Consider the following 21,078-nt stretch of genomic DNA (forward strand, 5'->3'; position numbering starts at 1 on the left):
CCGATCGATAGGGAGATTTTATGACGCCCATTTTAGAAAACAAAATTGTTCGCACAAATACGTTGAGCCAAAAAGAGCCATTTTTGAAGCAATGGATTTTTTCAAATGTGGAAAGTCATCTTTGTTGAGATGTTTTCGGTAAAATTCGCCAAGATGCATTTCTAAATAAGACTTTGCTTTCAAATCCGTTTTCACTTGAAGATCAATCAGTTCAAGTTGGATATCAGCTGGTGCTTTGTCAATACCTGTATCGAATGGCGAAGAAAATATACCAAACAAATATTTATGAGATTTGAAGTCCTTGAAACGAGACAAACTTTATAAAACAATTTTTCAAATTTAGTTTTCTTCTCAGGATGCATTCCATAGTCTCTCAAAGTTGGAAAGTAGAAAAGATTTCCTATCTGTATGTGAGCTTTCCAAAGTCGTAATTTGTTCATAAAGCCTTTTATGTGACCAATCATACATTTTTACGTTCCAGATAATTAAACACAATGGATTAGCGGTGGCCAGTGGGAGATTTCTAAAATGGTTAACAGAAGGTGCGAAATCTACAATAATCCATTCTACAATAAATTGTTCACACGTACCAGACTAAACTAAATTATAAACACGTTTCGTGGGCCGCACACAATTCGAAATTGGCACATCTTTGCGGGCCGCACAATTTTTCTTTGCGGGCCGCATTTGGCCCGCGGGCCGCACGTTGCACACCCCTGCTCTAAACCATTGACCAGCTGTTTCACTCTAAAAGGAGGATCACCAGAAGGTTCTTATTAAAAATAGAATTTGTTTATATATTCAAAATCCAACAAAATATAGAAAGAAATAAAGGTTATAGAAAAAGGTACCAAGAAAGGTGGGACCAAGATATGATGGTAAATTTACTGATAAAGTTTCAAGGTTATCGCCCTGATGTCCGCTATGCAATGAAGTCATGCAAGCAGTCATTTAAAAAAAACAAATTTTTAGTGAGTTGCTATGTTTTCTCACTTTTATATCTATGTTGCTTTTATTTTCTCATCAGACCAGTGGCCTAACAGTGTTCTATTCAGCTCTACTTCATGTAGGTCAGAGTTCGATTCCAGGTGAAACGAGACTATAAAAACAATACCGATGCTAATGTTCCGCGGGTCAATTGCTGTCTTAATTTGTAATTGTGATGAATTTTGCAACTTGGCTGGCTGATTTAAGTTACGTTGAATTTGCGTTGTTTCTTTGTTCTCCGTGACTTGCCTGATGTCCAAGTCATTTCACCTCTGATTGTCGCTTTTGCCGCGTGCCGGGAGGCAACTTTTGAAAAGGTACCATTATAAAATCCCCTTTCAACTTGGTTTGGTAATTACAGAAGAAAAAAGAGCAACAGCTGTGGTGGGAATCAAACCCACGTCAATGTAACTACTAATTACTACCACCGCCCTAACCCAACGCGCCAAGCCAGCCGATGGGGAACGAAAGACTAAACTGAGCTAGAATATACGTTTTCCTTTGTTGCTCAGAGGGGATTTTTTTATGGTACCTTTTCAAAAGTTGCTGCCGGGAGCCGTTGTTTCTGGAGACCATTTGCTATTTGTGTTGGGTTTTAGTATCGGTAAAACAAGCTGGAGGACCAGCTCAGTGGCCGAGTGGTTTCGCCTTCGCCTCTGTTGCTGGTAGTGGTAGATCTGAGATCGATTCCAGGTCGGGTCAAACCGAAGACTTTAAAAACGGTACCGATTGTCTTCTTTCTTGTATAACACAGCGAGAATAAATCGGGTAATAATGTGATAACATCGTAAACCTGATATAAATTAAAAATGAGCCATGTCGCTAAAAGACCTTAGCTGTTGTAGAGCGACAATAAATAAAACCATAACATTGTTATTATTATTAACAAGCTGGAGATATGCCAGGACAACTTTGCTATATGTGTGTGATTTCGGATTTAAATTTAATCGTAGTTAAGAAATATAAGTCTGTACAAAAATCAAGTTTTTATCCCGACTCACTAAATCAATTCAGACTCAATAAATAAAAACACAAGAAACGGTTGCAAGTATGGTGGAGGCAGACAGAGGAGGGATAGTAAGAAAGCAATGAGCTCTTACTCTTGTAACCAGCTACAATGATGAATCTTATGAATGCTTCTATCTTTACATAATATTGTGATATCAATTGAAGCAAGTGGTGACATTAGTAGTTCTAGAGCGTTTACTCTGCTGCTAGATGTTGTGCCAGGCAGATCAGGACGTAAAATCGTGGTTGTGCTTGATATCAGATGTTTTGCAATGTATTTTTCGGAAAAATCAGTGAACCATAACAAGTAGACTGGCATTATAAACAAATGTATTGGAAATTGTCTCCTGGAAATTGTGATTTCTCAAACAAATGTTTATGCTTACACTGCTTGAAAAAATGTCCTTCCGAAATTTCTTGAATTTTGACCCTTTTTCTTGTTTTGTCCATCAGCAACAAAATTTTACATTTTACTGCAAAGCTTGTTAAAAGTTTTTATTGTCGAGTTTTCTTTTTCCTGAAAGTGAACTTAGCAGAAGTCTGTGTAAATATGTCTGCTATCGAAATCTTCGTTGGGCCTTTTGACGAAGTGGGAACGTTTACCGAATCAACCGCTTTATAGTTCCGCTTTCGTCTGTTCCTTGAGGACTCCTTTTTGCCCCAACATTATGCTTCGCATAAAACACTTTTGAAAAATATTGCTTAACTAAAATACTCCAAGAGTTTATGATTAATAAAAAAGTATTTCCCTCGAACTGAATTAGAAAACAATCAACTTCGTCTTCACTTCAACTTTTGCAGCCGACACTTTCACTTTCACTAGGCTTTTCTAACTTCAACATACTTTACAACACATTATCTTCCCTTATTGCTTTGTTCAAAATGAAATACGCGTTGTACTTCAAAGAAATATTTTCCTGACGTTGGTCACAAATTTAGTGAAGGAATGGTAGTGCTAGTGTCTTTTGTTTGCAAGCAAAACGGAAAATCAGCCGATTAATAGATTAGGTGACGTAGTTTTTCCCTTTCGGCACGGTTGTTGATTTTTGGATTATGTGACACAGAATCCTGCAACAACCGTTGCAGCAAACTCGCAGCATCAGACTAAAACAGGTCGTTAATATCTACATTGTGAAGTATTCCCTTGTGCATTTTTTATCACAATTACGCCAGAATACAATAGACAAAATCAATTTTTTGAATGCTGAATGAACAAACTATCCAACAGAAATGATTCCATTGACACCGAGTTATGAAAGAAAGCTGAAGTGAAGTGGTTTTAGTCAGTCAGGTTTCAGTGTTACAAGTACGGTAATGCGCTTTGCTTTCGTCAATGTGATTTCGTCTAAATTTCTAAAAGATGCTGAGCGCATGCCAGGCAGCTTTTTCTGGTCTCGTGTTTTCGTTTCTGGTCTATGCAGCTGCTAATGATCGATGTAGCTCCTCGGCTTCCGTGAGGTTCTTTGGAGACAGCTGCGTTCCTTGTTGCTGTGCTGCAGTGTGCTGTCCCAGAATTATCTACACTGCAGCTTGAAGGAAACAATATCTTATTACTATCCAGCCAGCAGTACAAGCTTTCCACTGAAGCTATAAGCTGCTTTGCTGTTTGCAAGATATTTCAAAAACTTTTTGCGATGGTGTTTTTTCTGAACTCTGATATGTGTTCCTTATAAAGTAAATGACAAACGACGAACCATTGACTTTGATCATATATTTAGAAGAACGCTAAAGGCCAACGCAGTGTCCGTCGTTTGACAGACTCACCCAGATGATAGTACACACAGAGAATTTATTGAGTCTACTTCGAGTTTGATTGTATGAAAATACTTAATGGTCGCTGGTATGCTTGATTGTGTTGTTTCGACATCTCATGCGTATGAATAGAAACACAATTGATGTGTTTCTGGCTAGAGCATTCCATCTTGACTATTCCATCTTGTTATTACTCGGAATTGGTCCAGTAAAGAGCCTTTTCCTTGGTAGGTTGCGTGTTGCTTGGCAAAAACCATTATTATTGTTTCAATTGAATAGACTTGCGGTCTTCAAGTGTAGACTAGCAAGTAGGGGAAAGTGGGGGTAAAACGGACCCTTTGCGCACAACTAACCTCCCGCTTTTCTCGCAAACAAAACACACTAGCACCACCATTCCTTCACTAAATCCTGGCAAACGTCAAAAAACTGTTTCGGAAAAACACAAAGCGGATTTCATTTTGAACAAAGCTATAAGGGAAGATATTGTGTTGTAAAGGATGTTGATGTTAGAAAAGGCTAGTAAAAGTTATTGTCGGCTGCAAAAGTTGAAGAGAAGATGAAGTTGATTGTTTGTTAAATCAGTTGTAGGGAAATTTTTTTTTATTAAACATAAACAGTTGGAGTCTTTTGTTTGAGCAATTTTTTGCAAAAGTGTTTTATGCGAAGCATAGTGTTGGGGCAAGGCAAAACGGATTTCGCATGGACCAGACGAAAGCGGAACTACTGTATAAAATCGGTTGATTTTGCAAACGTTCCCACCTAGTCAAAGGGTCCAACGAAGATTTCGATAGCAGACATATTACACTACCTTCTGCTAAGTTCACTTCCTGGTAAAGGAAGACTGAACAACAAGAAACTTTTAACAAGCTTTCCAGTAAAATTTGTTGTTGAGGGTCAAAACTTGCAAAAGGGTCCATATTCAAGAAATTTCGGAGGAAAGGACATTTCGTAAACACAATACCTTGTGTTTACAAAATGTATACAGTTATACATATCCATTGAATAGCCTCACAATTCCGCTAACGTTACCACAATGAATGAATAAGAATGCTTTTTTTTCGAGAGCTTATTCCTGGTAGTTTCGCACCCTTGTAGAGGCATTGAACCACTGAACTGGTCACCAGGCCCAGTAATTTTTTGAGTAAACAAACACGACATAAAATTTGCATAGCATTGTATTATTATTGCACCGAATCCGCATAGCCAGACGATAATACTTCATAAATGTTAGACATTTTGAGTTTACATTGTTTCTTTAATTGAAGTCACAAATGTTTGTTTGGACTTCTGTAGGAAATCCGGTGGATGGCGCCTTGCATACCTTGATTTCGGGTTCATCTTCTAATGGATATTTGATGGCGATTGGTCGACGTAAAGACAGTTTCTGAGAAATAAAATTATTTGGTTGAAGTTTGACTACCGATGGCTTTGATGGTTGGAAAAGAAAAGAAACTCTTGTTCGTCCCACAAACACCATCGAGATGAATGATTTAAAACTGATTATACCATTTAAAAATATGCATTCTCTAAAACATTATACCTCTGTTCTGTTGAAGTGCGAAACACAGCTGTACTGTAAACGATTGTCTGATGTTCCGCAGTAAATTTATTTCTTTGACTCATGACCGATGTTTCATGGAAGAACGGTCATGAGCCACAGTAATAAATCTACTACGGAACATGAGACAATCTTCTATGGTGCAGCAGTGTTCCGCGGACCAGTTGACAGTTACTGCTCTAAGTTACTTTTGTAGAAGAATCTAATTTTATTCGTTGGCTTTAACTGATACAATATTTTCATTCCCCGTTACCTTCAATACGTGACTTTGCAAACGCTATATTTTTCTTAAAACAATTTTTTAATACTACTCTCGTACTTTTGAATCTAGTTGCATGCACAGTTGGATCCTCATGCTTTGACGATAAGTTTGACTGAGATCATCGGCGGATTCTTTGTCCCACTTGTACTGGAGGAATGAAATACAAAGTAATATTATTAAAATCTTTCTAAATAAATATAATTTGATAAGAAGTACAGAATATGTGTAAAATTATGCTTCTTTTTTGTTGATATTTTTTTACTTGTCAGTGCACAACAAAGTTTCCAGATCTTTAATCTTTAAACGCCTTGGTGGGTCGCTAAAGGCCCAAACGAAAATTTGCAAGCATGTACCTCTAATACTAACCACCTATTTGTCACCATATTCCGGGTGTCCATTAAGCAAGCTTCTATTTCATAAAGGACAATTGTTTTGATTTATAACACCGTGAAGAATAATATAAAAACTTTTCTTGCAGAAACCTATCGGTTGCTTAAGACCTATGCAGATGATAATGACTGGCGAAACACCCAGGCGTTTAAGGGCAGAGGTTTTAGATCAAGGGGATACTAAACTGCATCCGCAAATTATACAAATTAATATTGAATGCATGATTTTTATCAACCCACGTTGCAAGATTATCCGTGGTTGAAATTGAATCTTGTATGCCGCGAGAAATTATAATATAATTGTTTTAGGAAATCCTTTTGACTGTTTTTTATCAAAACGCTGCTGACGTGGTGGTGCGAGCTCCAGTCAGACATTCACCCAAATATCAGTTTCACGCGTAAATTGTGCCTTGGCAAGAGACTCAAAGGCACGCTTGAAGGCGGGCATTAAGATTTGTTACTTTTCGTTCCGTTTGCCTTATCAAACTAATATACACCCCAGTATGAATATGGGAAAAATAAAAAAAGTTACCTTTTTAGGAAAGTAAAATTTCAGTGAGATTTCATAAATGGCTTGGTATCGGAAAGAATATAATTGGGAGACAAAAGATACTTTTTTCCGCAAGGTCACTTTTTTGCTTAGGACATTTTGTTGTTTTGTCGAATTCACGCTTACTCCCGGCAGTTGAAGATTTAAATTAAGTGGACGGGAGGTAAGAACGTCAATATTCGTGCCAGCTTGAAATATGCCATTAACTGTCCGATTAAAACAATAAAACCGCACAAAGGTTCAACACAAGAATAAATGAAAATAACATAAAAGTGTGTTTTCCACGCAGGCCAAAGTTATCTATCAAATTTCTCAGCTTACGTTTGCAACGACTTCATCAAAACTTTGGTTTGCCATTTCTGGTGGTGACGTCACGATAAAGTTGTCTAAACTGAAGTCGATCAGTGGCTTGTCTAAGTTGGTCGTCCTAAATATTTTGATAACGTTTCTTGAAATACGGTATCAAAGTGAAGCTATTGCATCTTAAATATGTTACGCACTTGCAACGTGTAATACCGAATTCATATTACCCAAACAGTAAAGTCTGTCATTTTTTTATTGATTTAACCTGTGCAGACGTTGAATCAATTTAAAAATGACGGATTGTTCTGTCTGGGTAGCATGCTGTAGTGTAGAGAACATACACTAGCTAGAAAAATGATTAGTAACAACAGCATTGGATTGAATAATTTTATTACAGCAATAACAAAACTAATTTAATTATTTGAGCCGTAACACTGTGTCCTTATCAATAAAAACAATCAATTATATCCGAAAACATTTAAAATTAAACCTTAACATTAAGATTACCAAGATTGTTGGTTTTACTGTAATTCGTTTAATCTTTTCATACTTCTTGAATTTTCCTGAATATTACTTGAGATGCTTTATCATAAAAAAAATTAAAATACTTTTGCATTTTGTATTTATTGGGCGATTTAAATCACGAACCAATATTCTTATCACGGTGTCCTATTGGACACGTATAGTTTCAACTGCCAAGAAAGGATGATTGTGAGGAGCGGAAGTTTCAGTTAATTTAAAAAAATATCTCTTCAATTTTGTTTGTTTGATGCATAGACACCTTAAATAGAAGGACTCGTATCTCGCAATCTCGGGTTTTCAAACTTGGGTGTCAAAATCTTAAGACTACTATGCGCATAAATGACTATAACCTAGGCTACTGTAGGCTACTATTGCTAACGTTTGCTGAATCTATTGAAAATTTCCACAACAATTGCAGATAAAGAGAAAGCAATGCTTGCCAAAATTTAATTGTGACATGACAATGCAAGTGGGGTTTTGCAACAGTCCATTATTATTTACTGTACTTTGATTTTAGCTTCATTGCAGTGCAATTGGTTTGAGCGGAGGTTAGAAAATACAGGTGTGCCTTTTGATTGCTTGCCGTTGTAGGTTAACCTAGCCGTAGCCGTAGATCCGTAGATTTCGTAAACACAATAATTCCATTCCAATCGACCTGTCAAAATGGCGGATGCCGTCAAACATGAGATGGTTGAAGACTTACAGAGCATGGCTGAACGAATAGGGCTGAGTGACAATGAGAAGTCTCAGTTTGTGATGGAAGAGTATCACAAGATAATGGCCCAAAAAGCTCAGCGAGAAGCTGACGAAAGAGAAGATAGAAGAGCTGCTCTGGAAATAAGGAAAGCAGAACTTGAAGCCGAAGAAAAACGAGCACAACTTGAAGCCGAAGAAAAACGAGCACAACTTGAAGCTGAAGAAAAACGAGCACAACTTGAAGCTGAAGAAAAACGAACACAACTTGAAGCTGAGGAAAAACGAGCACAGCGTGAAGCTGAAGCAGAAGAGAAGCGGGCACAGCGCGAAGCAGAAGCTGAAGAAAGGAGAGCGCAATATGAATTGAAAAAGTTAAAACTTGAAATAGAAAGACAAAAGCTGGACATTGGTGAGCGATCTAATTCTACTAATGATAATGTTCAAGATGCTATTGTGGCGCAAGTTTGACGTTCAGATTTGCCATCATTTGTTGAAGAAAAAGATGAGTTGGATAGTTATTTGTTAAGATTTGAAAGATATGCTACAATAGCCAAATTGGAGAAGTCGACGTGGGCTACCCAGCTAAGCATGTTATTATCGGACAAGCTCTTGATGTATATTCAAGACTTTCACAAGAAGATGCGATGGACTACGACAGATTGAAGTTAGCTTTGTTAAAGCGATACAATTTTACCGAGCATGGATACCGTCAAAGATTCCGTGAGGCAAAGCCTGAACGACACGAGAGCCCAGGTCAATTTATTGAACGTTTAAGAAACCTTTTGTTAAAATGGTTTGAACTTTCGGGGGCTGAACAATCATTGGACGGATTGGCAAACCTTATAGTTAAGGAACAATTTACAGATTCATGTTCAAAAGATCTGTCTGTTTATTTAATGGAGAGAAGTCCAAAGACTCTAGAAGACGTAGCCAGTGTGGCGGAACAGTATTTAGTTGCCCATGATGAGAAGTTGTCGACCGAAGAGATGTTGTCATTCGATGATGACGAGGAGCAAACAAATAATTTTAAACGAGGTGCGGTTCCAAGAGAAGTACGTTGTTTTAATTGTAATGGCTTAGGTCATAAGGCTGTTAACTGCCGGAGGAAGACTAACAGAAATCATCAAGAATCGAGGAAGTGGTGCAATCGTTGCAATAGGCAAGGACACGAAGCGAAGGAATGCAAGGACAAGTCGTTTTCCATATCCAATCTGTCTGGGAAGAAGGGGAAAGACACAGAAGTTTATCGAGGTGGTTGTGCGATAATGATTCATGAACCAGCGCTTGAGGAGGAGAGACCGGATGAAGATGATCAGTTGAAGAATAAAACGAGAAAGAAGACAAAAAAAGATGTTTGCGAAAAAATAATACCTGAAGATTACCTGCCAGTAGTGAATGGAACAGTTGGAAACAAAAAAGTAAAAGTTTTACGTGATTCTGGTTCTACGGGTATAATGGTGAGGAGAGATTTAGTAAATGACAGTCAGTTAACGGGAAAAACTGGCCATGTGATGTCGATAAATAACACTTCAATCCAAGGACCGTTAGCGAAGATATATATCGAAACTCCATATTGTAGTGGGACTGTGAAAGCATTATGTTTACAAAATTCTTTAGTTGATCTTATAATCGGAAATGTTACTGAGAGAGATTCTGAAGTTACTTGTTATTCTTGTGGCAAGAATGGTCACTTTGCTCGAGATTGTTCTGCAGGTAATCAGCGACGATCTTACGATCACGGATACTACAAGCGCAAAGAACCGAGAAGAAGAGGCAGGCGACGACCATTTGGAGCTTGCTATAGATGCGGTAGACGCGGATACTTTGCCAGGGAGTGCGTTGCTGACGGCGGATATTCGGAAAACAGACGTTGCCGTGACAACCACTGCTACCGATGTGGAGAGATTGGACGCATAGCCAGGAGCTGCCCTTTGGACGCATAGCCAGGAGCTGCCCTTTTGATGAAAAGGCTTGCTACAACTGTCACAGAGAAGGTCATCTGGCCAAGGACTGTCCGGAGAGGAAGTGTTTCCGATGTAAGAAGATGGGTCATCTTGCTCGCCGGTGCACTGAAGACATTGAGGAAGGTGAAAACTTTCACAGTAAACGTAATGATCATTGTTTTGAGAAACGCTGTCGTTGGTAGATCATGCAACGATGGATGAATGAGAACTGTTTTATTGAGTAATTAATTGTTTTTGTGATGTGTTTTGTATTGATTGTGTTGTTATATTGTTTGCAACAATATTCCAAGGGGGGGCGTATGTCACAATCAATGTGCGAGGTCTCGCGACGGGCTGCTTTGTATCTTGACAGAACTTGCTGTTTTAATTATGGAATTCTTGAGCGGTATGTTATTATCGGTCAATGACCAGTAGTAACCTTTGATTGTGAAATCGTTGCTATGTAACGTAGTTCTAGATCATTCTGTAAGATGCGAACCTCGAATATTCTGTTGTTTTCTCAATCACCAAATATCGATTGTCATGATGTCACAAGGATGTTTACCAATGGATCTCCGATTGCGAAATCATTATTATGCAATGTATTTTCTAGAATCGTTTTCCCTACGTGACAATCTAGAGACTTCTGTTGTTTACGATTTAATGCAACTTGACAGAACAATGAGTCCTATGATGTATCATTACGTAACCTTCTCGAAGTTACTAGACCGAACAAACCTTCTATAAATAGTGGTGTAATTTACGTAATCATTATTACTATGAGAGTTGATTATTATGAGTTGATTGTGAGAGATCATTGTTGTAGTGGGGGCAGTAGGTAGTAGGTGTAAAGATTATTGTTGATCGAGAGTTGAAGTTATTAAATACGAGTAAAGCAAAGTTGATGCTAATATAATTTCTGATTGAAATTATAATTGTATGAGAAGCTGTGAGTGGATCACGTTAAACTCGATCAATAGTCGCAAGTATTGGAATCTATTGCTGTTTACTGTTACTGTTACTTTGATTAATTGCTGGAAGTGGTAAACTATTCGTTAGAGTCCTTCAAGCGTGTTCATATATCATTTCACTAGTAGAACTATCCGTGAATTTAATTGACTGCTTTTCAGTTATAACCCATTAAACTACGTTATTGAACCTTTCCAAGTCTCTTTTCTGGTAAGAGATAGAAAGAAATCGTGACAGATACCGATGCCAACTGCATTTGTATAGACAGAGCATGTAGTTGAAGTATATTTTCAGGCAATTGTCTTGCCATGCATTTTCGCTTTCTCATTCAGATAATTTGTTAAGTCGTTCAAATAAAACTTGTCAAAGCAAGTGCAGCTACAAACAATGGAATTGCAAGTTAAATAATAATATTTTGAAAAGTAGAAATAAATAAACATGTAGAGGCAATATTTCTGTAAATAAGATCAACTGTATGCGTTACGTGTATAATTCCTTTGTCCATTCATGGTCGCATTGTTATATTCTGTAAAAATATTATCAAATTGCGCAGACAAGAGTCGCATACAACTGTTAGTTCAAAGTGAAGTTGCGACATATCTTTGACCTCGGCAAATTTGATCTTGTACGCTGATTGACAGTTTAGAATGATTTTGAATTCATGCAAATTGATACTGACGTCACAACTGTACTAATTTCTTTTGTAAAGACTCTTTTTATCTTCCACTTCGCTGCCGTATATTCTTGTAATAAAACAGATTCTAGCAATTTGTGTCAACTTGGGTTTAGTTGGTCTAACTGAATATATCAAATTATTTTGGATTAATGCTTTGTTTGTCATACACTTGGTAATTAAATCAATCCTATTGCTGTCAATTTTTTTCTCACTGAATTTATGAACTATGAAAATTACATATCTTTGTGCTGTTTTATGTGGCTTAATAAACAAATTTTGTTCCTTACTTGAGATCTGTGACTCCCACCATTTTCTTGACAGGTTTTAACGCAACCACAGGCGCAGAATAACATTGAGTCACTGGAACTTTGGGGTAGTAGGAAATATAAGTGAAGCACATTTCTTGGGTTGTTGACATCCCTCCCTTGAGTAAAATAGACTAAAAATTATACTGTACAATAAATATCAACAAATGTACAACAAAAGCACTCATTACCAAACAGAGCGATTTAAAGCACATGTGGATACTACTCTTCTGTGACCTTTGACATAAATTATGTCAGATTCTTACCAAAGTTCCTTGGGACCTTTCTGAGCTTGAATACTCGCAGATTAATTGCATAGAATCTCCCGCTTTGAAAACTACTTCAGGTGATAGAAGATGGCCTTGGTGAAATTTGAAGCTAAAATTGTCGTCTTTGACTAGAAGAGGAAGTTCTTTTCCGTTTCTAAAAACAATGCAACCAGCTGATATATTGGAGTGACGTCAGTTATAAAAAGGAGCTGTTTATCTTGTCAACAATGCGAAAACACTTTTGAAGTCTTTTTACGTAGCGGAAATAAAATATGAAAAACAATGCAACCCAGCTGATATACATGATGTCATGCAGAGAAATTGCCTGTCACTCAACTTTGACAAACCAACTATAGGGTTTAACTCTATTTGGGAATAGTTTTTTTGAATATTAAGCATATACATTGCATTTTAAGTTAACCGATGAGTATTGAGTATTTTAGCTTCGTTTTTCCTGACATAAAAATCTTACGTTGAACGTGCGGACAGCAAGGGGTTACACCTTGTAACTTTATGCTCACCAATGCGTGTGGACGTAGAAGTGAGAAAACATTAATTTGTCTGTATCTCAAAACCAAAAGCTAATTGGAAAAAACTAAGTCCATTTTCGGACACAGAGATCCAGAATTTATTTAAAAACGTTTTCGGTTGCACCAAGCAAATTGTGTCTCTAAAGTTTATAATATCATGAGATAAAGAAAAAGGATAAAAAACACGACAAAAACCGACCTACCTTAAAATAACTCTTTTCTTACCTGATATGACGTAACTTCAGCTTTCTTCCCATCGTATGAACATGCAAACCTACTTTGAAGATGTTGATCGACTTGATATCAGTTTTGTGCATGCCCTAGCAATAAATTTCAACATAAGTATCAATCATCTTAACATTAGAAGTTGTCTGTGATACAACAATGTGTTTGGGTTGGTGCATTATTGATGTAAGTTTTCCTTTGCTGACTTGACTGAGTTGTGAAAACGAGTTGAACGCAAAGCAACTACACTTCAATAAAGTTCTACCAAGAATTATAAAACGGATTTGTATCAGATACTTGGAGATGTGACTTTAGTGCTGTAATTTCAATTGAAGAATTAGAGTTGCGTTCGTATTTGAACCTTTCATTTATTATCGCATCCTGGCTTAGGCCACCCAGCCAGCAAATCCATTCTATTTACATCAGTGCTCTTCAACAGGGGTTCCGCGGAACCCTAGGGTTCCGCGGAACATGCAGTGGGGTTCCGTGAGTTTTAAGGGTAGCCTACCTCGTTTTATTTAGGGAAATTGATTTCTTGCTTCAGCATTTTGATGCGTCATTCCGATTTTTTACATCACTGCACCGCATTCACACTTCAAGTAGGCCAGTTTGTTAAACGAGGGGTTGACTGCAGTCACCAACCGAATAAAACATTGCTATAATTGTTGCGTCACTGGCTGTTCATTGTTATTCTATTAACAATAACGTTATTGTTGCATCACAGTCATAGGATGTAGCCGGTGTACAGATCACAGAAGTACAAGCAGACTGAGTAGAGACTTGAGCTGCTGTTGATCCTTTGTGAAAATAAAGTAAAAACAGTTTTTAACCAAATTTTTATTGTTTAGTCAAGCCAGATGAAACAAAATAGCATATTTTCTTATATGAAGCCAAAGAATAGCAACAGCGAAGGTGTGGGCGGAAATGAGCCTTGTAGTTTAGTTGTAACAGAGACACCTCCGCCGAAGCGGACCAAATGTAATTCAATTGTCAAGGTTAGAAAATGGGACGACGCATATTTAAGATACGGGTTCTTTTTGCCGGATGACCAACTTTTGAATGTAGCTCCTCAGCCCGAATGTTTGATTTGCTGTAACAGACTTTGCTGCTGTAACTATTGTGTCAATTTTATTTTATTTGCTGCTGTAACTATTGTGTCAATTTCCAAATACCTATTTGTGTGAAACAGCATTTTCTGCTTTAACAACAATTAAGAACAAAAACAGAAGTTGCTTGAAGGGTGTCGATATGTGTATGAGAATTGCATTAAGCAACGTTGAACCACGATTTAAGAAGATTATAAAAGATAAGCAACAACAACAGAGTCATTAAATGTCTGACTTTATAACTTTTGTAATAACTGTCCATGTTTTGAAATGTCTAATTATTTTTTGAAGTGTAACAGTGTAATAACGAAATATTTAATTTTCTGACCAAGCAATTCGTAATTTGTAATTTTTTTTAGTGGGGTTCCGTGACAAACGCGAAAGTACTGAGGGGTTCCGCGTTGACAAAAAGGTTGAAGAGCACTGATTTACATTGTTCCAACGTCTGCAAACGTTAATTTGATGTAAAAAGGAACCGATTTACTGGTTGGGCAAGTGGTTGAAAATTTAAATTAAATGTATGGCAAAGCAAGGAAGCGAATTTTCGTGTCCTCCTTCAAGCATGTCTTTATGTGTACTGCCAAAGTCACCGGCGCATACTCTTAGGTGTCGTACCTTTTGAACCAGAGCTCTCACCACTTGGCCATGCGGCGGGTGAACCATTCAAACTATTGAATAATGTTGACTAGTGCAAGATAAGATCTAATCACTCATAAGCTGATTTGTTGTCAACTCTTCAACGTGGGGTGGTAAAAGAACAGAAATTAGAATCTTTATGAGAATTACAAAAGTAGTTTGTACCACTCTAGCGGGTATGATATTGCTGAGTAACATGCGAAGTCTGACGTTGGTCATAAGAAAACATAGCAGAATACAAAAAAAAACACAGGAAAAGTTTGATTTCTATTGATATGTATTAGCATAGGACGAAGAAAAACTTGGCATATCGTTGCCTTCATATTAACTGTTTATTTTACTGTATAATTGTATAATCTTACAACGTTATGACAATGGTATATGAATACATTATCATAATGTATGGTTGTCTGTCTTATGATTGCTTTAAAATATCATGTAACAGAAGAAATGAAATATTGAGTTGTCAATTTGCGCTGATATGTGTTGCTTTACTTACAGTATGCTGATAATAAATCCGACAAATATGAAACAGTGAATTATTCACGTAAATGTTCAGAACATTTGTTGATATCATTTGGGATCGGCGCCAATGAGAGACACAAACCCCGGTACAAAACACTTTTAAAGAAAACAATATAACTTGTAAGAGTACCCGGTGCATTTTCTTAAAAAAAGTTCCGCTTTCCAAAAAATACTCACCCCTTAGCCATGCAGCCAACAGATTAACAAATCGAACATTGAGGCGTTCATAAACTTGATAAGATTATTCTTATACGCAGTATTCATAAAATACATTGATATGACGTAGTGTAACAGTAACGATCCAGCATTGCTTTTAACTGCGAAGAGCCAATTGAATGAGATAGTGCAGACTCGACGACCTCTTACGCCTTTAGGGCTACGGTCTTCTGCACTCACTCATTAGATGTACAGAGCACACTGTACGTTTTTGTTTTATGTACGTCTCGCATCTAAACAAAAATGAAATGACCATCCATCCAATACTTACATCCCCAAGGCATCTTTTGTCACATCCGGTGTAAATTTTATAAGAATCAGTCCTTGGTGGGATGAAGGTATGTACTGGAGACGGTAATCGACCAATTTGCATAAGCCCAGCGTCATACTTCCGCAATGAAGGTGTATAATATATTCTCATTCCTGACGAATCTCTAATCTCTAAACGTGAACATTAATAATAATAATCAATGAAACTCCAGGCCATATACATACACATTATCTATAACGTACGATGCCGCGGTAGTGTATAGGTGTTTGTAAGTTAGAACTTGTTGCTTACCTTTCAATTCGGGGTTATGATAATGAACCACAAGTTTTATATATTTAAATCCACCTGGCTCCCCAATAGGATAGCCCGCATTGTCAGGGTAAACTTTTGGCTGAAATGTTGCAAAACATATTCCGCATTACATATTAATGTATCAAATAACCAAAAGTAATTATGAAAGATCCTAAATTTTTATATGCAAAGTGTAAAGAATGTTGGTTGATATGAATCCGTTACAACAAATTAACCTACACGAGTGTACCGTAAAACACAATCGCAGATAAGACACCTATTTTATCAATATGAAACTTCACAGGAAATGAAAATAATGCGTAAGCTTACGTTAGACGTTGGAAAACAATCTAGAAAATAAACTTTTAAAAACTTTATTCTTTGGTAAATAAACGATCGCAAAATTTTGAATCGCACACGTCTGTCAAGTGAAAGATAAACAAAGAATAATGAACAATTTAATTTGAAGAAAAGAGAACACTCACTCCTACTCCGACAGCCCAACTTTCAAACATGGCATGGCAACTTTGTAGATCCGGGTTGGGATCCAGAGAGCACGACTCACTTTGGCCCACAAAGTTGCTACTCTATGAAACATTTTTCATCAATTTAGTTGAAAGCAAGTGGGGTTAGTACCTTGTGTTGCCCAAACATGACACGGCAGCAGTGGCCGAGTGGTTAGCGCGTTGGGCTCGCAGTCGAGAGCCTGCATGTTCGACTCCAGCCACCCGTACTTGCTGTTGTTTCTCTGGGCAAGAAACTTTACGATAATTGCCTCTACCTAGTGATCGATTTCGAGTAATGGGTAGTACCAAATTTAAGTCATAAGTAAAGTAGACAACCGGAAACAGACATTGCCGTCTGCTGCAGCGTGGGTCAGGTGTACGTCGGAAGGCGTACACCGATGCATAGCGCTCAAGTCCGCTTTCTCGCAATGCAGGATAAAGATAAAACAAACAAACAAAAAAACACAAAAATATGTGGTAATGTAACTGAAATTTCAGACCAAAATAAAAAACACTTTAAAACGACAAGAGAGTCAATTCACAATTCATTAGACATTCTCGAAGAAACGGGAGTCACTGACAGCAAACTAAGTCATTAACAACTAGCACTTAACGGGTATACAAATATTTTTCCAATAGTGGTTTGTTCCAAAACTTGTTTAGTTAGGGTTAGGGTGGTGCAAAATTTCAAGAGAGTTCATTGCTTGAAGTACCTTAAGACTTGCAGAAAAATGATGCCAACGACAAAGCTATAGTGTTTTTTTTTTTAATGCACAAAACAACTATTGTTCCAATTGAAATACAATAGAGTCATTTTGACCCCTGTCCTGAACACTCGGTGTAGTGGTGCAAAACGTCCTTTAAAACCTAATCTTGATTTTTTTTTCTCTCAAACCTAATGCAGCATTGAGAAACAAAAACACTGATAAGCATTCTAAAACAGCTTTGTGGAAGATGACAGAAAATTTAAAGCCGAGAAATTTATTCTCTAAACAACATAGGAATAAACGAGCTTACAGGGTCAATTTGACCATGTCTGTGTATTCAAGGGTGAACAACGCCCATGTTGTGACAAGTGTTGCAACAAGAACAAATGAAAAATAATTTACAGAAACATAGATGAGGGCAGGGTCTTTTGTACACAGTTTTGACACATTGTTTCAGTGTTTTCAACTCTTTCAACGCTTGTTATTTAAGCGGCGTGACATGCAGTGTGTTGTGGAGTGGAATCGTGTACGTACCCACATTGTGCAATAACAAGAATGTTTTTTTCTATTTTTGCAACTAATCAAACCAAGCAACTACTTTTTAAAAAGTATGTGGTAAAAAATAATAAAACGCAAAGTATGCTTTTGAATCTTACCTCCAAATCTGTGCAAAAATATGTTATCATATGATGCACTTCAGAGCGGTATTCTTTTTCTATTACTGGTTCTGTCTAAAACACACAACAAACTGCAAATCAACACATTTTTGTTATAACATTGTGTTTTAAATTTTGCATCATATATTGTTAATTTATACGAAGATATACCTCAACAAGGCAAAAAATTAGAGATGAAATAAAAAATTTAGACAGACTGGCCTATACTATAGTCTGCTGATATCAATAAACCTTTTACTATCGTTTGCCTTCTGCATTACCCATTTTCCACAAATTCCTTGATCACTTTCTGCAGGCTGCATTAATCTTTTGTATCAATTTATTTTGTACCAAATGCTACCAAGAAAGAGTTCGGGTTAAATATATTATTTATTACTTTTTACATATTTACTAATATTCAAACGTTTTCATATTGTGCTGAGAAGAGAAAAAAACGTTATGTAGCCTATCATGAAGTAGTTGCTTTATCAGATTTTTCCTTGATAGAAGAAGTAAACTCTATCCAGAGTTATGTTACTACGCATGCTTGTGCAGAGATTTGTGCCATTTGCAAATTGCACTGACAAACAATCTCTTGATGTAAATGTGTTTTTCGCAAACCACAACAAACCTTGATAATGTGATGCTTTCTATCAAGTTCAGGAAGTTTGAGTAAAGTGCATTTGTAGTACGTTGGTTGGATTGGAATGATGGTGTTGTTCGCCCGAAAGTCAAAAGTAACAACATTAGTTTCTTTCAATTCTGTGACAAGTGCTGGTTGGAATATTAAAAGGAAGACTGACCCTGAAATAGAATTATTCGTGTTATATCAAATACCTGGGATGGACGATAAGTGGCTTCTCGTGTCCATCCTGTGAGTAGCATCTGCACGTAAGAACTTTGATTGTCATTACTACTGTCATGCAAAGAATCACTGTAAGATATATTATACGTAGCCAAAGAGGTTAGATAAAATATGTGAACTGAAAGAAAATCTATTCAATTTGTTCCTACTGCAGACATTTTAACCTTTCATTTTGCTGCAGTTTGAATCATGCAGCTTCTGGTCCTCCCTCACTATGGTTTTTTAAAGCGTCACTGAGGTAACCAGTTGTCGTACACAAAGATCGACTCACCTCTGTGTTGGAAAGTATGTTTGTTAAACCTTCCATCCTGATCTGGATCATCGTCATCATAAGCGTATATCACTCTCATTGTGTCTGTCTGTGACGTATAACAAATGAAATATTCTTGCAACGGAAGGATAGTTTATGGAAATTAAATTTTAGTTTTATGGAAATTTTCTTATAGTTATAGCCTTGTGCAATGAATAAAAAAATTAAATAATAGTTTTGTGGTTATACCAACAATTTGTCCTGCCTATAAAACGACTATTACAGTATTTTTGCTCGCCACAGCTTATTATCATCAAAGTGAGACTAAAGTGAGTGAGAAGAGATCTTTTCAGTTTATCATTGCAATTATTGTTTGTTTGTGTTTGTTAACTTGTTTTGCACATAAAATTAACCATTATTAATAGAAAAGACAGGTTTATAGCCTTGCACACTTAATGAAGCTTGCAAAATCATATAAATAAAGCGAGTCATGTGTCAAGTGCTTGGTGCTTTAGTTTTGACCTAACCATTGTTTGACTGATATGAGGTTATAATGAGGTTTGATGCATGCCTACTACAATTCTCTGTCCCTTAAATGCTTTTGCAGTTATTGAAACAGGAGCAATTATAAAGAATGAAAATCCGTTCTTAAACCAATCTGTTGACTGTTTGAACTGAGGTATCATAAGTTGGATGTAACGTCAAAATACAGTAGATCAACGTCCTTCTTCGTGATCGTTTCATGACTTCGGACTTGCGCAGTGTACACTGAGTGTACAGTTGACACATTAAGAATAAGGAATTTGTGTTTATTGGTTGACATGGTGGCAGCGGTGGAATTTAAACCCATGTCATTGAAATTCCTAATAAAATGATGAAATTAAAAACAAATTCAATACTTCACTAACAACACTCACAGTGATGGATCGGTCTTGCTTCTCATCACAAGCAGCCAATTGTCTGACAAACTTCAAGGATGTAACTCCATCGCATTCCCAACCTTCCAAAAGTTCCACATTTTGCTCATCATCAAGAGGAGGATAACCATTGTGATCCAATCCATGTCTATCCTGATACAAATTAATTGATTATTCTTCTTATTTTATTCACGATCCTAACATCACGTTTAGATGATTTCACTTCAAAGAAAGCAAAGTGTCCAAAAATTCTTGTAGCTTAGTCTTTCAATTTAAATTTAATTAAAAGCACACAAGGACACACCAACGAAGCACTTGTTGTCACTCACTGTGATATGAGCTTTTCCATTATCCACCCAACCAAGATGGATGTCCGCATCTACCATGTCTCCATTCGGTGAAAACCCAATTGCAATCCAACCAGTGGTGATAACTTTAAGCTGTGATAAACGTAAAACAATTAAAATGATACTAACTATACAAAGTATGACAAAACTGCCAAGCTAACAGGTAAAACAAACCATTTCAACTAAAGTGATCTCTTACAAACTATATATTGTTTGAACAAGGTCACGTTAGATTTAATCGCAAAAAGTCATTGCAAACATTTTTTTTAATTTCCTTTTTAATTATTTTACGTTGAAAGCTTTATATTAGAACACTTTCGGACCCTTCAACATCAGTTCAAGTCTCAGTGATGAAAGCAAGTGATACTTGAAGTGTCCTCAACTACCGAGCAACAACCTTACCACTGTCAATTAGTATAGCCTAACTTAACTGTTGACACCACAGAACATACAACATAGCTAGAAAATTATACAATTGAAGTTCAATATAATCTAATTATCTTTTTGAAGCCTTCGATTAAGCTTTAAGGTTAAAAAATTGTTCTTTTGGAGTTCTTCAAGGCTTGTAAGTAAACCCTCCCTCTTCGACCTAAATCTAAGAATCATACAATTTATAAAGCCGAAATTTGATCGCATACAAACAGCTTCAGTCAAGGTTAGTAGTATTTCCTAATACCTCAATTTACCTCAAATACAATATGGGAAGAATTGTAACTCCATGCCATCAGAAACTGCTCTTCAGGGTCCAAATGGGTCTCTCGTGCATTGCTTGTAGTCGAATGTGACGTTACAAAGAAACAAAAGTAACAAAAGTTTAGGTGCAGTGAATAAATATTTATTT

The 21,078-nt window shown here is 36.8% G+C and overlaps 1 protein-coding gene across 1 annotated transcript; it reads right to left on the reverse strand.

The window, feature by feature from the left end:
* Positions 1–4,918: 4,918 nt before the first annotated feature.
* Positions 4,919–20,318, reverse strand: LOC145787744 (DBH-like monooxygenase protein 1). The gene is made up of 14 exons (XM_082599553.1): positions 20,220–20,318; positions 19,891–20,043; positions 18,995–19,082; positions 18,490–18,662; positions 17,859–17,933; positions 16,475–16,576; positions 15,990–16,089; positions 15,699–15,868; positions 12,945–13,039; positions 12,187–12,343; positions 11,903–12,039; positions 6,828–6,933; positions 5,625–5,714; positions 4,919–5,131 (listed from the first exon to the last, which is right to left on the reverse strand). Exons 1-14 carry the CDS (start codon positions 20,274–20,276, stop codon positions 5,003–5,005), a joined length of 1,632 nt encoding a protein of 543 aa, XP_082455679.1. The 5' UTR covers positions 20,277–20,318; the 3' UTR covers positions 4,919–5,002.
* Positions 20,319–21,078: the final 760 nt, after the last annotated feature.

The sequence above is a fragment of the Aplidium turbinatum genome, chromosome 18 (assembly GCF_918807975.1).
Source record: "Aplidium turbinatum chromosome 18, kaAplTurb1.1, whole genome shotgun sequence".
NCBI classification, from domain to species: Eukaryota; Metazoa; Chordata; class Ascidiacea; order Aplousobranchia; family Polyclinidae; genus Aplidium; species Aplidium turbinatum.